Source organism: Aphelocoma coerulescens (assembly GCF_041296385.1).
Source record: "Aphelocoma coerulescens isolate FSJ_1873_10779 chromosome Z unlocalized genomic scaffold, UR_Acoe_1.0 ChrZ, whole genome shotgun sequence".
Taxonomy (NCBI): Eukaryota; Metazoa; Chordata; class Aves; order Passeriformes; family Corvidae; genus Aphelocoma; species Aphelocoma coerulescens.
Genome location: NW_027184085.1, coordinates 48,034,368 through 48,055,818, shown reverse-complemented (window position 1 = coordinate 48,055,818; position 21,451 = coordinate 48,034,368). Strand labels below are relative to the sequence as shown.

The window sequence follows — 21,451 nt, the reverse complement described above, 5'->3', positions numbered from 1 at the left end:
AGGGCATGGTCAGGTACATGTCCTGCTGAGGATGGAGATGTCTCACCTCTCTGCTGGTTTGGGTTGTTCACCCTCTGGGGAAAGGCTTCTTTCCTGACTCCTGAGCTGATCATCTCAAGGCTGCAGTTTGTGACAATTGCTTTTTATTCTGTCATCTGTCACCACCAAAAAGAGATTGGCTCCATCAGCTTCCCTTCCAGCAGTTGTAGGCTGCTATCAGATCCCCCTTGGCCTCCCTTGTACTAGACTAAACAAGCGTAACAGGACCCCATGTGCCTCGGGAACAACTGCTAATGCAGTTAAATATTTACTTTAGTTGAGGTATTTCCAAAGTGGAATAATAATGAAAGCCAAAGGTTATTGAACTGTGTAAACTCCGTGAAGAGGGAATATAAAACATGTGCACAGCTGCCTCAGCAGAGCAGAGGAATGATTCTGCTAGGGCAACCCTGAGCTGGTTATGTTCCCGCTTCCCAAAACCTGGTCTCAGCCCTGCTGTGTTGCATGGATGGAGCTCCAATAGAAGGAGGTAAGCAGCCTCTCGCAGACCCCGTACCTCTCTGGCCACAGGGGATGCTCCAGCTGTCCCCTTTTGTCTCAGACAGACAGGGCCAAGGTGTACCTTCCTCTGGGGAAGAAATATCTTAAGCACAGTCATAGTCAGGTCCTCAGCAAGTGCAAATGTGAGAGCTCCATGCCTCTGGAGCTCTCCCAGCCTGCTGGTGGGAGGGCACCTACCCCCTGCTCACCCCTTGTACACAGGATACATCCCATCTGCTCCCCCGGGGAAGGTGACTCTCTGTCCCTTCTGGCCCAGACCACATTTCAGCAAGTCTGACCCAAAGGAGTTTTTAGTCAACATTGGTCTTACACTGACTTTATGACCAGTGGTCCTCTTTCCCATCTTTCACCCTTCAATTGATTTTGTTTCACCAAAGGAAAGTGGGGACAGATGTAGAAAATTGAGCTCCTGAGAAAGAGCAGATAAGGATGCTCACACTGATATCAAGCATCCAGTCTTGCAGGCAAAGCATCTAGGATATTCTGGGGTCATGATGCTTGTTGAAAAGACAGTGTTTCTTACCACTGAGGATCATCTCCAGCCTCTCTGTCACCTCCCTCCTCTGTGTGCCACCTCTGTGTATTTAATTTGGGTATCGATGCACACAGCCCCCTTCCAACACACTGAATCTTACGATGAAGATAATTTTGCTCTGTCAATCTCATCTGCAGCCAAAGTGGGGAGTGCAGTAAGGTATTAAACCACCTCTGTCTATGTGGCTCCTCTGAGCATAGGCAGTGACTGCACCTGCAGCTCCCTGCTCCCAGGCAGCTGAATTCTGTGCCCTCCAGACCCTCTGCACCCCCAGCCTGTGCCATCCCACCCAGTGGCTGTGTGGGCTGTGGGCTTGCTGCAGCATGGTGGCAGGCCTCCTGTTGTGTTTGGGATCCTGATCAGTGCATCAGGCAGCTCAGTATCCACCTGGCTAGGTCTGGGATAATGCCACAGTGCCACCACCCAAATCAGCCGGAATTTCCTGCCTTTTCTGTCTAGTCTCACAACTCAAGTGGAGATACCTGTCATGTATGAAGAGCAGCAGCTGCAAAGCTGAAGGGATGGTTTGGGTGAGGTATATTCAGAAGTAGCTGGCTGGGGTAAGCAGAGAAGAGCAGCGTTGCCCAACCCTGATGTGTTGGTTTTGCATGGCCTGGTTTTTGGTAGCAGGGGGCCATGGAGGTGGCTTCTGTGAGAAGCTGCTGGAAGCTTTCACCATGTCTGGCAGAGCCAGTTCCTGATGGCTCTGAAGATGGACATGCTGCTGGCCAAGGCAGGGCTAATTAGAGATGATGGTAATGCCTCTGTGATAACAGATTTAAGAAGAAAATTAAAACAAAGGTGGGGGTGCAGTTCCACTAATTCCAGCCAGAGAAGAGGAGGAGGTGAGAACACGTGAGGGAAACAACATGGCAACACCAGGGTCAGAGGAGAAGGAGGGGCAGGAGGTGCTCCAGGAGCCGGAGCCGAGGTTCCTCTGCAGGCCGTGGTGCAGACCATGGGGAAGCCGCTGTGCCCCTGCAGCCCATGGATCCACGGGGGATGCCGAGATCCACCCGCAGCCCCTGGGGGAGGTGCCCGTGGCGGAGCGGGTGGATGCCTGGAGGGGGCTGTGATCCCGCGGGAGACCCGGTGGAGAGAGAGGGCCCTGCTTCCAGGCGGGAGCAGCCTGTCCTTGGAGGGCTGCACCCCATGGAAGAGAGACCCACATCACAGCAGTCTTGGGAGGACTCCTGTTCATGAGATTGGAACCATGCTGGAGAAGTTCACAGAGAACTGTCTCAAGTGGGAAGGGACCCCACGGTCTCACAGGGGAAGGACTTCTCTCCCTGAGCAGCGGAAGAAGATCTGGGGTGATGAACTGACCAAACCCCCATGCTCTGTCTCCCTGCACTGTCGGTCAGAAGGAGGGAGGGGTTGGGGAAAAAGGTGTTTTTAAGGGTTTATTTTACTTCTCATTATCCTCTTCTGATTTTGTTAGTAATAAACTCACTTTGTACCTCTAAGGTGAGCCTCTTTTGCCCTTGGAGTATTTTCTCCCTGTCCTTATCTCAACTTATGAACCCTTTGTTAATTTTTTTTCTCCTCTGCCCAGCTGTGGCAGGGGAGGGTGAGTGAACAACTTCCATGGATGCCTGGTGTTTGGCCAGTGACAAACCATGACACCTGACTACAGTGCAAGGGATTATAAAGCAGCCTCCAGTGCTGCCACTTGAAGCTGACAAGTGGAAAGCTTCAGGAGAAAGCTTATCTTATGCCTGAGAGTGCCTAAGTGATCCCTTTGGGTGTATGGTCCAGCTGCTCCCAGCACAGATCAAAACGCTGCTTTTCCCAGTGTTCTTGAGATAAGGCTGTGCCCTCCCCTATAAAGGCAGGCACAAGCAGAGCAAGGTGCATGAGCAGGTGTGCCTGAACTAACCATGCCTGCGAGGGAGCTGCTGCTACTGCTGGTGGCGGCAATGGCGACTCTCATTGCTGCCAGAGGTAAATCTGCTCTGCTGCTGGAAGCTGGATCATTGGTTGTGGGCTGGGAATGACAGAGGGGCAGTGGAAGGAGGGAAATGCACGATAGGGCAGAAAGACCCAGAAATTCTGGTTTGGAGAGGAGGTGAGGTGAGGGCAAACAAACAGTGGCAGCATGGTGAGGAAGAAGGACTGGAGCAAACACATTATGCCCTCCTTATTAGCAGTTTTTGACAAAGGTTACAGGCTGGTTCATCAAATATATTGCACTTGGGAGAGTTCTGGGATAGGGGAGAGTCCACAATGTGAACAGGAACCAGACCCTGGGAGGACAGCATGTACACTGCTGTGGCAGCTGCTGTAGTTCCTGCCTCCATGAAAACTGGCAAGTCTTTGCAAGAGCACTATGTGCTCAGCATATTTATGTAGGAAGCACCTGTTTGTAGGCACTGGAAAGCCATGGCTACCTACATGCAGGTAGTGGTGGTTCTGCAGCTGCCTGTGTGTGAGCCTCTGTGCTCCCAGGACGTTTGTACACTGCACAGGTGGGCTGTGAACTGTTGCTACTGCTCTGCTTGCCTGAGAAAAAGGAGCCTGCCAAACGCTGCTCTGCCTAGAGCTGACAGGTATCCAGCTGTGCAATATCACCAAGCCTCATCCTTCTGAGGATACCCCATGACTCATAATGCATTCCGTGGTTTCCCATTTCCTGAGATGCATTGGATGCTCTGTGGAGCTTCTGACCCAGAGACTGGGGGAGAGGGTTGTTGGGAGAGGGTTTAGGGGGTGGGAACAGCCATTCACAGCTTTGTCCCAGCCAGCTCAGCTGTAGATGGAAGCTGTGTACTGTGCTGCTGGCAGGGAGGGTGGGAGTGGCATGCAGCAGCAAACTGATCCCCCTTCATGAAACCCACAGAACTGATTCGGTCCTGAGTGGGCTCTGGATGTGATCCTCTGCCAATATCTCGTGCTTCTGCCATCAGGCACAGGTGTGCCACACTCATGGGTCTCTGCTCTGTTTCAGGGGCAGAGATTAATGAAGGGAGTGGCCTGAGAAGGGTAAGAGGTTTCTGGTTTTACTTGCTCATGGCTTGATATGGGTATGCCTGGTGTGCCTGGGAGAAAGACTGTTCCCAGCAATCATCCCCAGCCTCCTGGGAACTGGTGGTCCAGCACCAAAGACACACCAAAGCCCAGGCCATGAATCCCACTGAGGGATTCAGCAGCTCCTGCTCCTCTATGGGCATGCCTTGCTCCATCTGAGACAGAGGGAACCAGGTTGCCAGTGGCATTTGCTCCTGCCTGAGTGTTCTGGGGAGACGAGATGGGTGCTGCTGGGACTGAAATGCATGCTGTGGTTTCTCCTTTCCAGCCGGTGTGTGAAGACCTGGTTCACCTGCAGGCCTGCCCCCTCCTGTACTTGCCCATTTGCGGGAGCGATGGGAATACCTATGCCAATGAATGCCAGCTCTGTGTGGAAAGAATGTAAGCTTATGCCCTCGGCAGAGACCTCCTGGGTCTAAATTTTGGCTGTCTGAAACTGGGTACCTGTGAAGTACAGTCGTTCAGGCTCCCCAGAGCCTGGGAAAAGCCATGAGCAGGCTGCACTTGCATGGCAAATAACACAAACCATGTGCTGGGCTGCAGCAGGGGAGGGATGACCAGCTTGTCAAGCGAAGCTGCAAGGAAGTGCAGAGGAGCTGCACCCAGCCACTCTGAGGAAGGGAATGCCTGGGGGTATCCAGCAGCAGCCTGCAGTTGCAGATGGCATGGAGCCACAGTCTTCTTGGTGTGGGCAATACAACATGGGGCAACAGCCACATACAGCAGCCCCCAAGAGTGGAAATTTGACAGAGGCATCAGGTCAAATGGATGGTGCACCACAGAGGTGTGAGGGGGGGTCTCCATTCTTGGAGGTGGTGGTTGGGGCTCAGATAGAGCCATGGCCACCATAACCTCACACTAGGGACAGCCCTGCTGTGACCAGGTTGGGCTGCAGATGGACCACCGGTGCCACAGGCCCTGGGAGGGCACATCCGTGAGCCAGGGTGTTGCAGCCACCTCAGCTTTTTAGACAGGAAAATGAACAGGTCAATTTTGTAATAGTCAGCTCTATTCCACTTGATGGAATGCAGCCAAAGTATGACTCACTGAGTTGTTTTTTTGATCTCTTACTCTTTTTTCCTGTATTATTCTAGGAAAACCAGGCAAGACATCCGGATTTTGAAACATGGGGAGTGTCAAGATACCTGAGTTTTCTGATAGCTTTCCTGAGCCTAGAAACAGGTGATTAATTGATCCTGTATGCTCTGTGCTGATTGGACACTTAAGCTACCTATGGTGAATAATAAAATGACACGCACAATCTTGATTTCAACAGCACTTTTTTTATGCATGGCTGGGGGAAAACAGCATAAGCCAGTTCCCATCAAGGGCTACTAAAACTGTGCAGTCAAAACAGTGATTTTAAATCCACATAACAAACAAGGGTGCTCTGCATAGAGTATTATCTTGCCCACACTCCTGTGAGAAAGACCATGGGGGAGTAGCAAGAAACACACAAGTCCTGGTGAAGAAGATGCTGAACAAGCACAGGTTTTTTTCTGTAGGAGGCAATTTAGTGAAGGGAAAGTAAAGTTTCTCTGGCATGGGAGAAGATGAGTCCCTGGCTCCCTAGTAAACTGCTTCACTGCTACCAGAGCAGATATAAATTGAAAATAATAACATCTGCATTTCCCATATTAGGTGTTATTCTGCTTTTTATCTAAGGCCCTTTCATACAGCAATCAGCTCAGATAACACATGGGAGCATGGAAAGAGCCTGAGCAGAGATGGTGAACACAGGGGATACCAGATGTCTGCTCCAGCACTTGAGAAAAACCTTAAGCTGAAGAATTTTCAGGTCTAGGTTGCTCCTGGTGTCAGGGCCATCTTTGAGATTGTGGCAGGACTCAGTTCCACCAAGGTAACAATGTCAGTGTGCATCAGCAGTCTTTGGGGCTTCCTCTGCTCTTTCATCTTCCACTTCTAGCACATGGACACAACTCACCTTTCACAAGGTGAGTATTTCACAAAATACCTGCAACAAATCCATACAACTTGGGCATGCAAGGGCCCCCCTTTGCTCAGAGTGGCAGAGATCAGAGGGCACTGGCTGATGCAGGACTAGCCTCCAGAGTTCAGTTCAGTCTCACACCAGATCTTGCACTTGTATAGAATTACTGGCTGAGACTTCTGATCAGCTTTGAAGAGTGCTTCAGGGTGAATTGAAACCTTCCAAGGATAGGTCTGTGCTCACCCTCAGGAGATCATGCTGCTCTGACCTGCTACTATATTAGTATCCTATACAGCTCTCATTTGCAGGCATCTGAGTAGGAGTCCAGGGTCCATCATGTGGTCAAGTGAGGTCCCTGAAGTCAGTGACCATCCTTGGAGACTGAGAGATGTGCCAGTATCATGACTATTGTGCTTGGTCATCTGGAATTTACCCTCTCACCCAGTTCTGCACCTTGCTGGAGCCACCAGGTGTGACACCCATAGCACCACAAAACACAACAAAGCCACTGCTGACAGATTTAATGCTGCAGCTGGAAATAGTATTGAGGAGCATAAAACAGCTGTGCTCAGTCAGGTGGATTGCATCCACTATTTTCTGTCCCAGAGGCAGCTGCTGTCATCAAAAGCTTTATTCTCCTTAGAGAGTTCTCTCCCAGGCTGAAAAGTCCTAGCCTGACTAGTTGCTCAGAGTTGTCCAGAGCTTTGATTTTCCCTGTTTTCCTTTCCTGGACCCTTTCCACTTCTACAGAGGAGGAGACACCTGTCCACGGCTGCTGCTATTACACCACCTGCTCATCTGTCCCAGGGCTCTGCAAGCCTGTTTGTCCCCTTCCAGTCCCCAGACAGCATGGAAGAGGTAGTCTGGCTGCGTGCTACTCTCTGTGTTGCCAGTTCTTCTCTGCAGACCTTGTTGTCTCCCCTGCCACATCACAGGGAAGGGCTTTGGTAGGGTTATGAACCCCAAAACACATCCACGGTGAACAACACAAATGTATTGCTCACTTCTATCCTGAGGTTTTCTGCTCCTGCTGCTGCCAACTCAGCCACAAGCAGGATTTATTTGGGCAGCTCTATCCCAGTTTTCTGCCATGGCTGAGGGGAAGGTTATGCCCAGCTTAGCACAGTGCATAACCGGGGAGAATGCACCCCAGTGCATTCTTCCCCGGAGTGGGCAAGTGTCACCAGCATCTCCTCCCCACGCCAGGGCTCGAGCTGCACCAGCAGAGTGGCTGCAGCCCGAGAGAGTGTGTGCCCTGAGAGGCACAACTATTCATGTGCAGAGGCTAGGAAAAAACAACACAGACGATCCAGAAGCTCTTCTGAAGAGGGAAACCACATACCTCCAGCACAAAGTGGAGTGTTTATTCAGAAACTGCAGAACTAAAGCACAGATTAATAGGCCAGACCTGCAAGGTCAGAGCATGGGCAGCCACAGGACAGGGTTGGTGTTGACTCTACACACAGCAAATTCAGAGATGCTCATCCTCCCCAGGGATTTGTGGATTTGGCTGTTTATTTCACATGGCTCAAAAGCAAGCGGCAGACCAAGGGAAGGGTGAAGGCAGTGACTGAACACCACCACAGACCTCAGGGCCTGTGCAAGAGCAGCCAGGTGCAGAGAGCCTGACTGAAGCCCAGCAGATCTGTCTGGCAAGGTCAGGTGAGACTCAGGAAGCAGCTGGTGGACAGCAAGATGCCTCCAATGCCCTGATCTGTGCCAGAGAGTATGCACATGAATTTGCACTTTTGCATATGCTTCTCCTGTTCAGTTTATCCATCTGTTTCTCATCTTTTCATGCTTCAGTCAAGGCGGGGAAAGAAAAGGATTATCTGCTTTCACAGGCACCATAGTTTGTCACACAGAGCAATGAGTAGTCCTGCTACCAGAGCAGTGTGTTGCAACCAGGGAAGTTTCCTCAAGTCAGTGGAAGGACAAACCTGTAAGTTGCTTCTCTGTCACTGCCATGTGAGACAAGACTGGAAGAGGTGCCCTGACACCCTGTAAGAGTGGCAGCAGCATAGCTCCCCCAGCTGCCCATGCTGAGCAGGGCTGCATCCATGACTGCAGGGAGGGATATGTAAGTCTCTGGATATTGCTTTGCAGTAGTCTTGCCAGATAGGAGGAACACATACCCTTGAGGCTTCCTTTGACTTACACATAGATCCAAAGCCTGGTGTTGTGTCTACAGTGAAAGCAGTCCCACCAATGGGAGGATTCAACCCTAGGAGTGTTTGTCCCTTGAACAAAACTTTCCCAGGATATTTATGTGTTAAAGCATGTGGGGGCATGGTGAGATGTACCCAAGGTTGGTGATGTTCCCCTACCAAGCAGTTCCAGTGGCATTTGAGGAGTATGTGAAACTGGAGATGCTCAGGTTGCTGAACACTCAGCTGATGCTTTCCAGGGCCTCACCTAGGAAACTGGATGCATCAGTGAAAATGGCCCAGGGCTAGCTGAACTGAAATGTGGAGAGAAGGGGGAGGGAAGCAGCACTTGGCACACTGTAAAGTGTCCAGCTACAACAGTTCATGCAGCCAAGACTGGCCAGGAAGTTTAACCTACTTGCACAAATTCCTCTGCAGCAAAGGGGGTGCAGCTTTGGCCACATCTGCAGGGGAGCTCTGCTTGAGAAGAAGAGTTTGCTGCATTGCTGGTGCTTGTGGGACACAGTGTTCCTGGCACTGGGGGTGAGACTCTGACTCTCAGTCCCTCTGCTTCAGAGCATAGACAACTTGAAAGTAGGTGGTGAGGCCCGTAATTTCCATGTTGCTAACCATTACCAAAGTTTTCCTGGGGGGATACTGAAATCACTTCCTTGGCATTTTAAGTAATTTACACTCAAGAGACAAGTGTCTTACAGATATTTCCTTCCTGAGAGATGCAAGTGGAAGCTCTGTAAGATTTTAAAGTCCATCTATTCCATTGAACACCTCTAAAGAACCTGGGGCACAGTGACTCTTTCTTTTACAAATGCTCCCTTCAAGGTTGAAGACAGGAAATGGAGAAACATTCACAGTACCGACTCTGCAGTGTCTTATGGCAATGTTCTGCTGAGTCAAGAGTCACTTATCAGCCCTCACCAGGCTTTGGGGTGACTGAGTAGATGGTAAATGTGAGAAGCTGAGTTAGCCACAGCCTGAACAGCCTGCTCCAGTTCCTGTGGAGCAACACACAGGAAACACACAGGGATTTCCACCCTTTTTTCCATGTTTCATACCACCTGCAAGCAGCCCAGAATATAGAATCATAGAATCATTTAGGTTGGAAAAGGCCCTTAAGACCATGAAATCCATCCATTAACTGCCATGTCCAACAGGAAACCATGTCCCTGAGCACCATGTCAACACATCTTTTAAATACCTGAAGGAACAGTGACTCCACCACTGCCCTGGGCAGCCTGACATCCAACCTAAACCTACCACAGACCAATCTGAGGTCATTTCCTCTTGTTCTATTGCTTGTTACTTGGGAGAAGAGATGGACCCCCACCATCTACAGTCTACTGTCAGGCAGCTATAGAGAAAAATAAGGTGTCCCCTCAGGTTCCTTTTCTTCAAGCTAAACACCCTCAGCTCCCTCAGTCACTCCTCATAGGACTTGTTTTCTAGACCCTTTGCCAGCTTCTTTGTTCTTCTTTGAACACGCTCTAAGCACCTCAGTTTCTCCACCTGGGATGGGGCAACCCTGAATGTGTGTATAGACTGGGGAATGAGAGGCTGGAGAGCAGCACCACAGGAAGGAAGCTGGGGGTCCTGGTTGGTGGCAAGTTGAACATGAGCCAGCAGTGCCCTGGCAGCCAGGAGGGCCACCTGTGCCCTGGGGTGCATCAGGCACAGCATCACCAGCCAGCCAAGGGAGGGGATTGTCCCGCTCTGCTCTGCGCTGGGGTGGCCTCACCTCGAGTGCTGGGGGCAGGTCTGGGTGCTACAACACAGAAAAGCCATGGAGCTGTTAGAGAGTGTCCAAATGGGGGCAACGAAGATGGTGAAGGGCCTTGAGGGGAAGCCGTGTGAGGAACAGCTGAGGTCACTTGGTCTGTTCAGCCTGGAGGAGACTGAGGAGAGACCTCACTGCAGTTACGACTTCCTTGTGAGGAGGAGGAGCAGACACTGATCTCTTCTCTGTGTTGACAGTGACAGGACTTGAGGAAACAGCATGAAGCTGAGTCAGGGGAGGTTTAGGTTGGATATCAGGAAAAGGTTTTTTACCCAGAGGGTGTTTGGGCACTGGAACAGGGTCCCCAGGGAAGTGGTCACAGCATCAAGTATGTCAGAGTTCAAGAAGCATTTGGACAATGCTCTCAGGCACATGGTGTGATTTTGTGGTGTTCTGTGCAGGGACAGGAGTTGTACTCAATGATCCTGCTGTGTCCTTTCCAGCTCAGCATATTATGTGGTTTTGTGATAATTTGTGATAATGTGTTTTTTGCAATGAGGGACACAAAAACAAAAACAATGTTCAAGGTCTGATATGTTTTTCCACCTCCACAAGCAATGCCTTTGCACAGTAAAGTATCCTGCCAGGACACAGTCTTCAGATGTCTGCATGACCAGGGTGTCTCTAGGGCTGTGCAGAATCACACAGTGCTGGAACATGGACACCCTCACCAGCTTGGGACACCTTGCCTTCATTTGTGACTGAGCTACAAGAAACTATTCTGTGAATGACTTGGTAGCCACACATCTCTTTATGCCATCCATGCTCCTGGCCCACCCTCTCATATCAGAGCCTTCCCATATCTGCTCTGCTGCCACCACCCTGTTGCTTCTTTTGGGGCTGTTAGCCCTACCCCACCTCTCTGGAGGTACCATGTAATCTGCAGTGGACACAGGGCAGGAGTCCTAGAGCAAAGTGGTAACTCAGGGGGTAAGAAGAGTGGCAGCAGAGACGACCAGGGACCTCCAAAGATTACCTCTTAAGAAATCCACATGCATGAAGTTTCAAGCTTTGGACCTTCCAGGGACCTAGAGAGAGATCCTGCTGAGAGCAAAGGATGTACACTAAAAATAAAAAAGACTGGCAAAGATTGGAGGCAGCCAGATCTGCTCATTCCTGAGGAGCTGCTGTGCCTCAGGGCAGGTCCTCAGACTGCTCAAGGAGGGGGGATCATCCCTGCCATGAAAGGCAGTCAGGTCCCAGAGGACCTGGGGGTAGACACATTGTCAAGTTCTTCTACCAACCTTTGAACCACTTTTGAATTCATGGGGGGCAGGGAGGGAAGGGATTAGGGGTGCTAGCACCTCACCAGTGCTTAAGTAGTTGAGTGTCTCATGGAGAAAAGTGCTGGTAGCAGCTGAGTGCACTAGAAACTGGCTGAAGAGATGTCTCTGGTCCATCAGAGTTGTTATACACAATATAAGCTTGAGCTTTTCTGTGCTATTCTGGCGTAAGAAACTATGAAGGCAGTTTTCAGGAGAGGCCAAGATTACTCCCTCATCCCACATGCACTGATCTAGGGCCCTGGCCATTCCCACAGAGCAAGGAACAGGCTCTCGGCATCAAAGCCATTGTACCAAGCAGCAGCTTCCCCTTTGCAGCAACACCAGCCCCACAGATGGTCCTGTGGAGGCTGCATGAGTCTGTAGGTTGGGCAGGGCTGGGGCTGCAAGGGGCCATCAGCAGCTAGGAACAGCCACTAAAGGAAGTCATCCTATGGAAGCAACCAGAACGGCTGGGTCTTCCCACTGGTTTTACTGGGGCTGCCCACTGCCAGCCTGCTACATGAGTGAAGTGCTTTGTTCATAGTCCTGATCCACCGGGGACTGGACCAAAGAATCATTGGGAAGTCCTCAACATGCACAGATAGGCTGGCATGGATTTATTATTCTGTTGGGATCCCAGGAAAGTGGTGCAGCTCTTGGACAGGTAACATGACTTTGGCAGTCTCCGTCCTTAGAGGTTTCCAAAGAATATGACAACACAGCAGCCAGTCCTGCTATGAGGGGAGCTGGAGGATGTCCCTTCCCACCAGCACTGCTAGGATCCTATGCAAACACCTTCAGGTAGCATATGTCCCATTTCAGACCTCTCAAGGGGTCCTTAAGGACTAACAACACATCCCTGCATCTCACTCTGGAAAGCAGCAGTGAGGCAGTGCCAAATCCTGCCCTGCCGTGCAGCTTCTGTCCACTGCAAAGGAGAGATTTTGAGTCACAGTTTAGCAGCTGTGAGTGTAAATTTCCTATCTGAAGTGGAATTATTTACAGTATAAAAGCACTAACATGTTTTGCAATCCACACAGTAGATCCTGGACAGAGACTCGTACACCTTTGCACTCTGATAAGGAGAATATTATTACCCTCCTAGTGGCCTGGCCAGATAAGAGGTTTGGGGCGGGCAGTCTGCATTTTTTTCAAGCTCTCATTATGCTGCACCAGTATCTTCAGATGCTGTTTCCAGGGAACTAAGCTGCTTTCTAATTAAAACTGCAAAGAGCAATGGAGAGTTTAGGCAAAGACCATGCTTCTTCGGACTCTTCCCTGCCACCCTCTGCAGCCTGTGAGGAGTATGCTGTGCCAGGTAATGATGAGAACATTCCTAACTTGAGTTTTCGGAGAGAGGAGAGAATGATTTTTTTTACCAGTGTTTCTTAAAAAGAAGTTAATAACTACTAGTTTATGTTTGGGGGTGGAGGATGCACATTTAACTGCGAATACATCTGTCTTTTTACATGTTATACTTCAGATCACAAAGGCAGAAGCACATATAAAGGCTTTTCAACTAAAGTCCTTCAGAGAGCATCAGTAAATTGTCTGCAGACTGGCAGTACCGTCTCATTGTTTTCATAATTTAATTTTTTTTTTCTTTTCATTTCTGTTTCTTTGTGTCCTCTAGTAAATATTTTTTCATCAAGATGCATATGTTTTACTGTGATCTTTCCTGTTTAGTGCTGGCAGGTGACAGCCAGCTTTGGAGCTGTTGTGAGAGTGCTTTCTTGGACCAGTTAGAAGTGAATGAGGGGTGTTTTCTTAGAATGGACTGGGAAGGAGACTGATTGCAAGCAGCTAAAGCTGCTCTTACAGCTCACAAGACATTTTGAAAGGAAAACAAAATTACCTTGGCTGCAGACAGGATGTGCAAGGGTAATGTACTTCAGTAGCTGAACTGACGCCCTGGGCAGATCCTGCTACTGCAACTTGTAACCTCATCTTCCCAGGGAGTTTACTGCCTTTTTCTATGTGGATGGCAGAGTCATCTCCTGCTGGCTGAGCCTTACTGTCTCTGTTACCATTTCATGTCAGGGAACAACCTCCTATTTGTCTTGGAGTTATTCTCAACTTCCCTGGACAGGGTCCTGGGCAGTCTGATGTAATTTTAAAGTTGACTCTGCTTTGATGAGGACATTGGAACATAGACCAATGCTTTCCAAGCAAAATTCTGTAACATTATTATTAATTATCAGAAGTGTCTTGTGCAAAAGTCTACTTTGGGTAGAGACTGGCTCCTGCTGTCAGTTTTGCATTGTCCTGTCCTGGACTACAATTTTTCTTACACTTAATAAACACCTGGGATAAAAGAGCTGTAATCCCAGCTCAGCCTCAGAAGTTTTTCTCACCTTGACACTTCTCCCATCTGATCAAGGGTACAACAAAATGACAATTTTTCACTGATTTCACTACTTTAGTGTAAGCTGAGGCTTTCTGTGAAAGGAGCTGGATCTGATTACATGTGGAAGGAGCAGATCATAGTTTTGCTTTTCCATTGTGTGGGTTTTGTTGAAACGATGAAAATCAGTTCTTTTGTGATCTCTTCAGTGTACATTTGGGAAGAATTCCCTCTCCCTCAAGGCCTCAGGGCAGTAGTGTTGCTCCTGAACAATACCCTTTGTCTCCCAGGATTGGGTCTCATGCTGCTTGATTTGAGAAAATTTTTATTATCACAGCTTAGAGTCTAAGCTAGAAATCATCAGGGATTGCTGTCTTTTAGGACAAAGACATAGAGAAGTGAAGTTCAGACCATTTGCCAGGCTGGTCTTTGCCTGAGGAAGGCATTTGTGGCCCTTTGCAACCAGTGAAATGGTCTCTGCTTAAACTGGCCAAGGAAGGCATGTCAGAGGGTGACTGGGATCTGGGGAGTGCTCCTCTCTGCTGGTGGCTGTAGGCAACCTGCACATCCTGCCCAAATAATAAAGCCAGCGTTGGAGCTTTCTCACATCACTTAGTCTTTCTTCAGCCCTGCCATGGTCTTCCTCACAGCTTCAGACCAGCTTGAGACTGTTTTTGTGGTGTTTGGGACCAATCTTCTCATCCCCAGAAGTGTGTATGAGCCCTGTCTTGGTCTCTGGTTGGATCACCATCCCCCCACAAAGTCTCAGCCTAATGCACATGAGCAACTTTGTAGGGTAAGGCTGTGCCCTCTGGCTCATTCTTGCCCCTACAGAGCTGTTCCTTTTGTTGAAGGACTGTCTGTTCTACAGGTCAAGGCTTTCTCCTTGGTTGCTAGATAAACATCTTAATTTTAGCAGTGGCCAGTTCCAGCTATCTGGGAAAAGAGGTAGCAATGGAGCAAACATGAAGAATTGTCTTATGGGCTGTACTGATGTCTGACCAAAGGCATCAGGTCTCAGGTCCCTACAGTAAGGGAGTAGGTTGGACATGGGTCCCCCCAGGGAATAGCAAGTGGAAATGTAGAGTAATTGTCAGGCTAGGAGCCTGGGAGTGTTGGATGCTGTGTCATCAAATCCTACCCACTGAGGCTGCGCTGGAAGCGCAGTGCTCAAGTAATTTCATATCAAGACCCTCTTTGTGACAAAAAAACCCCATGGCCTCTTGCATCAGTGCTCTAGCATCAGGCAGGGAGGGATCAGATTGTCCCTTGACCAGAATGTCATGTTAGCACTCGCTTCATCCTTGTAGATGTCATCATAACCCGTCGCTTGAGAGACCGGGAGTTGCTCAGGAAAAGAAAGGCGGAAGCCCTGGAGAAGGATTCAGCTCAGTGGGTTCTGAGGTAAAGCTTGCTTTTTCTGTCAAATTGCTTTTGTGATGCATTTAACCTGAGCCCAGGCATGGCCCAGCCCCTCCGTCTTTCACCCAAGGACAGAGCCATCAGTCTTCAGTGGGAAAAGGTGACCTGCAGGCAGTAGCTGCTCAAGGTCTCTGCAGGCACTGGGGGGCAGAGATGGATGGGGGGTGTGGCAAGCAAACTTCAACCATAGTGTGGAGCTGAGGGCTTGTTGCCCAAGCTCCTGCCCACGGGTGCAGCCACAGAAGGCTGTTGTGCAGGGCTCAGAATGGGGGCTGCGGAATTGCAGCTTCTACTGGGATGAACTGGGTCACAATCACAACAGGGGACCCAGCAAAGCAGCCTTAGGGCAGAAGGGAAAGTCCTTTGTCCTATTCCCAAGTAATCATCCCTGTGAAATCCCCTGGCAGAGATTATAAGAGCAAGAAGCAAAGGAGAGCCAGGAGAGCCAAAAGAGGACGGGGCCATCAGACAGTGGTCAAGGCTGTCCTGGAGTCAGAGCCAGCAGTGGACGCCCAGCCTGACACACAGGAGAAGGCTGAGCCAGTGCCCTCTGAGCCGGCACTGCCTGAACCCGTGTATCAACAGCAGCCACCTATGCTGACCATCCCGAACATGGTCAGTGGGATGCAAGCGGTGGCAATGGATGGGGAGCTGCCATCCAGGAGCTTGGACCCTGCTGGTGAGTTGCCACAGAGCTGCTGGCCCCGTGGTGGCTTGGGGGGCAGTGCCATGCTGCCTCTCGAGGACTGTCAGCCAAGGGTGCCCACCTCATCAACAATGATCCCACAGCATCTCCCTGGCATGGGCCCCTACCCCACAAAACCTGGGTAGCTGAGAAAGGGTGGGGGGATGGTGGGACTCTGGGGACAGACAGCCCTCTCCAAGTCAAGGGGAGTGATAACAAGTCCACTATTATCAGTACAGTCACTGGGATGGGGTTGTGGACCTGGTCCTTAATAACTCCTTGTCCTAAGAACACTTCTGTGGCTCTGCCAAGAGCCATATTAGTGCAGTGAAGATCTCATCTCTGTGGAGAGAAGATGTGGTTTTTTGAGGTCAGAGCTGGCTGGGGAGCCAAAGTCCAGACATACTCTGTCCAAAGTCCATCCAGTTTCAGGACTGACACTGGGTTGGTGGGAGAGCAAAATGGGCACTGGGGCAAGGGGTGGTGTCTGCAGGGAACCACACCTTCCAAACCTGCCAGGACTGGGGCATGGAGGGCATTAAGCTGGTCTGAATGGCAGGCTGGTGTCTGGGCTCAGAAAATCCGCTTACAGCTACTGCAGCAGGAGTTGCTCCCAGATCTGGCATGGGAAGAGTAGAGCACATTCACTTTAACAGTCAGTGGGTCAAACATGCAGGTTGCTTCAAAACCGGGAAACCTTGGGATCTGTTTCAGAGGAGGTGAGAATCCTCTGATGCTCAACTACTGCATTTCCAGCAATGTCTGTGCAGTGGGGAAGAAAAGGCCTGTTGCTGCAAGGCACGTGGTGCCCTCATGCCATGGAAAACGGCCATTCTGTGTCCTAGGCTCTGGGGCTGACTGGGGCACATCACACCAGTCCAGCTTCCAGCCCTGAAGTCTTGAAATGGGCAACCACCAGGGTTGTGGTTATTGCCTCTGGCTTTAAACCCAGCAGTGCTTTGCCTTCTCCAACTCCCCTCCACAGCTGGGACTGCTCTTGAAAAGCAGGCAATCCACTCAGAGCTACCTAAAAGCTTCTCCAGGCAATTGCAGGAGACTGGCCATGGGGGCTTTAACACGGGACAGAGGGGTAATGCATGAGAGCCCCCCCAGTATGAAATGATCTGTCTCTTACATGCCTTATAGGTGAAGAGGATGTGCTGAAACCAGCAGATGCAGATATACTAGAAGAGTTGAATACTCCTCTGGAAAATGACCACCAGGATAATGAATTCAACATACATGTTCTGTATTAACTTTCTGATTGATTGGGGATATTTTTTTTATTTTGACTCCTGCCTCAAAAACTTGATAAGTATGGCACAGTGATTTTGAGCAGCTGCTTTCTTGGGAGTCATAAAGCCTATACTCTCCTTGTTACTCTGCTTTTCTATGCTTTTTCCAGGTTAGAGAGGCAGCCCCTAGGGCACTGCCTGTGGCTTAGGAGCCACCTGCTCTCTCTGCAAACAGGCTGTTTTATTTGGGCCCATGGAAGACATCACGGTGCTCTGCCACACTACAGTTCAAGAGTACAGTCCAGCATCCATCTGTGTTTCTGAAAGTAATTTCTTAGTTGTATAAATGTGAATGGCATTGTAAAGCTGACACCCACTGTGACTTTCAGCTGGCTGGAGCAGTCCAGCTTGGGCTTTTTACCGCACCCTATAAGCTCCAACACCTTTTGCACTACTATTTTTAGTCTGAACGTTTTTCTCACAGCCTGTTTTCCTTTGCAATAAACATCTTGCTTTCCTAAAGCTGGAAATATCTTTTGTTTTTAGTTTCTGGGCAGCTTCCTTCTGACCTTGTAAGACAAACAAAAGATGGTTGAAAACAACTGAGTGCATTGGGCTGAAACTTGGCTGAATTATACACTTTTGTCAGGAAAATGCCATTTGGGGCAAAGACAGGAGACACTCTGCACTGTCAATGTGTTCCTGGCTCCCCAGTCTTCACACAGGATTTCTCCCAAAGCCAGGAGGTAATGGAGCACCCTGTCTCTGTCTCTCCACGTTTTAGACCTTGTGGTCCTTGTTCCTGTGCGCAGCAAGGGAAGTGGCTCTCTTACACTCCTGTAATATCCTGACACAGAGAACCCTTCTCCTCTTGAGGAGGAGTGGAGGTCATATTGTCATCATCTGACTTCCCAAGCGCCTGTCTCCCAGAGCACAAGGCTAGCTGGGCCATGAGAGCACCCTTAATTTGGGGGATTTTTTTTTGGCTTTGGACATGTTTCTGCTGCTGTCCCAGAGCCCTCCAGGCTCTGTGTCACAGCATGTGTGACATCTAACCGGTGACACCAGTAAGAGTCTCTCCAATGACAGAATGAACACCCTTGACATCCCACCCCTGCTTTGGTCCCAGGGATGTCACATGAGGGGCAAGTGCTTGCCAGCTCTTTCAGCTCACGCTGAAATCCTGAGGTGACCTCTACAGATAACACTGCTAGAATCTCTAAAGCACCTGGTGGGTGTCAAAGCAGAAAGCATTCAGCAACAGCACACCAAAGCAAATGCAGCCCATTCCCCACGGGCAGCTCCTGGAGGGATGGGGTTCCCTACACAGGGATCCTGACACTGTTTTGGTCTCCACAGACAGATCAGCTAACACAAGGTTTTGCTCTCCCCTTGAGTCACTGATACCAGCAGCAGTTGAACAAGATCTCTCAGCTTCTGCCATGAACCACTCAAACCTCACCCATTGCCCCAAAAATCTAAGGTACAACACAAGGGCCTCGTGGAAGCCCTGCAGCATGGAAGGAGCCTCTATCTGGGTGGTTTTCCCCTAGACCAAGGCAAGGGGGAAAGGCAGCTGAGGCTGCACTGGCCTGAAGTGGAGCCACAGGCTGGTGGTCATGTTATGGTTGAGCACCATCACAACAGGTGTGCTGGGGCCTGCCTGCAGGTGTGGTGCCCACATCATGTTGCAGAAAGGCTGGGCTGTGGCTGCTGCCAGCCAGGCCAGGAGACCCTTCCACCTGGTGGAGCCTCACATGTGCCATAGCAGAGACCAGCAAGAGCCAGCGGCCCTTCCCAGCTCTCCAATCCTCTGTAGTGCTGACCAGGAGGGGGAATCAGCCATGCTGCCCACTCCACATCTGCAGACATTTACACTCGCCTGGCTTCCAGAGTCCTTTAGATTCTGGGGAGAAGAAACTTCTGGGGGGGCTTTAGACTGATCTTACAGCTCACATCAGTCAAGGAGGGCACAAAACAACCACTTTCCACCTTCTCCAGTGTTAAGTGGAACTGTAGGAGGTGGTGAGGGCCCGGCAGAGTGAGGTGTCCACAAACATGCAGTAACACTCACTCTTGAAACACACATGGGCAGCAGTGCTAATCCTTGCACTAAAAGGGCTGGGGGTGCTCCCTGCGGGCAGAGATGTGCAGGAACCAGAGCAAGCACCTCTGTTCATCTCTGTGGAAATGCATTTGGTGGCTAGGAAGTCCTGGAGACATCCCAGGTACTGCACACTCTCTCTTAAACCTGCTCTTACTCTAAGTGTCTTCTTTGCCAGACAGTAAGGAAGGTGTGTCTGCAAACAAATCTCATCTCAAACTAAACAAGGGAAAGATAAAGCCCTGCTAATCAACACTTTAACTCACCATGCACTGCTTCTTTTTCTGTTGAGAGGACAGATAACAGAGCTCTTGCTTATACAGATGGGGTTCAGGTGTGAAGCTGGATGCATGGTGGTCCACGTGTATCCCTGAGGTAGCTGCCTGAATGGAGCTGGGGACAGGCTGGCAAGGGCAGCTGTATCTAGGATAGGGAGGCTGCTATTCTGCAGGTGCAACAAATCACCTTCTCCCTCTCTTCTCTCCTTCCTGAGCCCAACACAGATGTCTTTACCCAGGGCTCTTGACAGAGAGTTCAATAAAGTAAATTTTCACCCTCTGGGATGACAACCATGGTCTGGGTCTGACATGAAGGGGAAGTCAGAGACCCGGGGGAGGCCAGAGACCTTTAACTGACTGCAGCCTTCTTACTGGCAAAGAGCAGGATATGGGTGCAGGGAAACAGCTTCTGAGCTATGGGGCCAGCACAGGGAGCCAGGTAAGTGCCTGACACAGTGATCCTTGCTGTGCTGTGAGGTGATAAGGCTGCCTGAGGCTCCTCCAGGATGCTCTGACCTGCTCCCTGAGGCATGCAGACCTAGGCATTTTGTGGTACACAATGGACACAACCACTGTGGTTGTCTCCTCACTGGTGGGATTCAGTGGGATATTGGTTAATGTCAACTGGGCTGGACTGAACATGTTCCTGTGAACTTTTCTCAGGGCCTCAGGTCCTGTCCCCCCATTCTGCAGAGCATGGGAAGCCATCCTGAGGGCTGGCAGCCAGGACATGACAGCTAAGGAGAGGAAACCTAACATCATATCCTGGAGAACCAGGCTCTCTGCGGTCCATGCCAATTACCTTTCAATATCCTTTCAGGAAACATGCTTCCAGCTCTATGGGAGAAGGGAAGGTGTTTGGTTTGTGCACCCTGGTGTCCCACTTCTCAAATTACTATTATACAGGGTCTCCCACATTTGCTGAAAGTCAGGGGTGATCTATGGCAGGCTGTTGCTCATGGGTGATGTTTTGAACCAGAAAGATCTTCCCGTCCTTAGCAGAAGTGGTGGTAGCTAAGCCTCAGCAGAAAGAAGTGCACAGGCAACTTAGAGCCAGAGGCCACTGCAGGTCAGTGAAAGCCATTCCACCCCATAAGTGCCCGGACTTGCAGAGATAAGAAAAATTTGCTGATTAATTTACTAATATTGACTTTAAACAGTAAATCCTGGAGACGGCAAATACCCACTCCCTCTTTGGCCACCACTTCCTGCTCAGAGCCTGTTAGCTCTGCTCCTTCCCATCCTGTGTTCACCATTTAAATAAATACCTCTCTAATGCTGCCAGGGCTGCCACAGACTGGAGCTGCGTGTTCAGCTGGGCTCATCAGTGCTCCACCACCTGGCTTGACTCTCCTGTTTCACCAGAAATCATACAACTGTAGAAAAAGTTAAAAGAGGAGAGATTTCTGGAGATCTTGAATCCATCCCCTGCTCAGAGCATGGCTAAGTCTCACCAGACTGCTTTGGGCTTTCTCCAATCAAGTGTTCACCTTCCGCAAGACGTGAGATCATCCCTCTCTTGTTCCCATCCAAGGGCTGCCCCACTTTTAAGGAAATAATGTTTTTCCTTTATGTCCCACCAGTTTTTCCCTCAGCACAGCTTTAGTTCCTTGCCTTTCTCTTGTCTTGGTGCACTTCAGAGAAGACCCCAGCTCCATCTTCTCTGTAACCCTCTTTCAGACTGCAAGTTAGACTCCTTGCTCACCTACTCTCCCTGAGAACAGCCCTGATTCCTTCAGCCTGTCCTGTGCACCAGCTCCCTGCCTTGATATCTCAGCTGAGCTCCAATATAAGAATTACTTTCTTGCTCTGGGTTACCCTAACTGGATCCAGTATTCCTGGTGTGGGCTCACATAAGGCAGGGGGAACGGCCACCGGCTGAAATTCAGTCCATCCAGATGGGCTTGGGGTGTTGAGCATGAACTGTGCCTGTGTCTCCCTCGGGCAGCCTGGAGTTTTCACTGACAGGACCCAGAAAATACAAAGAAACCAGGATAGATCTTGTGCGGTAAACAGCGTGATCTGAGCTTTGCAGCCTTAATAACGACGCTTTTATCAACTCTCTCCTCTACAGACCCTGGGAACTCAGGAAAGCACTAAATCGG

General features: G+C 50.1%; 2 protein-coding genes across 3 annotated transcripts; both read left to right on the top strand.

The window, feature by feature from the left end:
- Positions 1-411: 411 nt before the first annotated feature.
- SPINK4 (serine peptidase inhibitor Kazal type 4) lies at positions 412-5,375 on the top strand. Of its 2 annotated transcripts, none has more exons than XM_069002059.1 (4): positions 412-529; positions 4,044-4,078; positions 4,392-4,504; positions 5,218-5,375. In XM_069002059.1, exons 1-4 carry the CDS (start codon positions 505-507, stop codon positions 5,270-5,272), a joined length of 228 nt encoding a protein of 75 aa, XP_068858160.1. In that variant the 5' UTR covers positions 412-504; the 3' UTR covers positions 5,273-5,375. The 2 variants fall into 2 exon arrangements, with proteins under 2 accessions (XP_068858160.1, XP_068858159.1); XM_069002058.1 differs by lacking the exon at positions 412-529 and adding an exon at positions 2,967-3,040.
- A 6,973-nt stretch (positions 5,376-12,348) lies between these two features.
- On the top strand, positions 12,349-17,494 carry HEMGN (hemogen). The gene is made up of 4 exons (XM_069001253.1): positions 12,349-12,596; positions 14,933-15,026; positions 15,452-15,723; positions 16,876-17,494. Exons 1-4 carry the CDS (start codon positions 12,515-12,517, stop codon positions 16,983-16,985), a joined length of 558 nt encoding a protein of 185 aa, XP_068857354.1. The 5' UTR covers positions 12,349-12,514; the 3' UTR covers positions 16,986-17,494.
- The last annotated feature ends 3,957 nt before the right edge of the window (positions 17,495-21,451 follow it).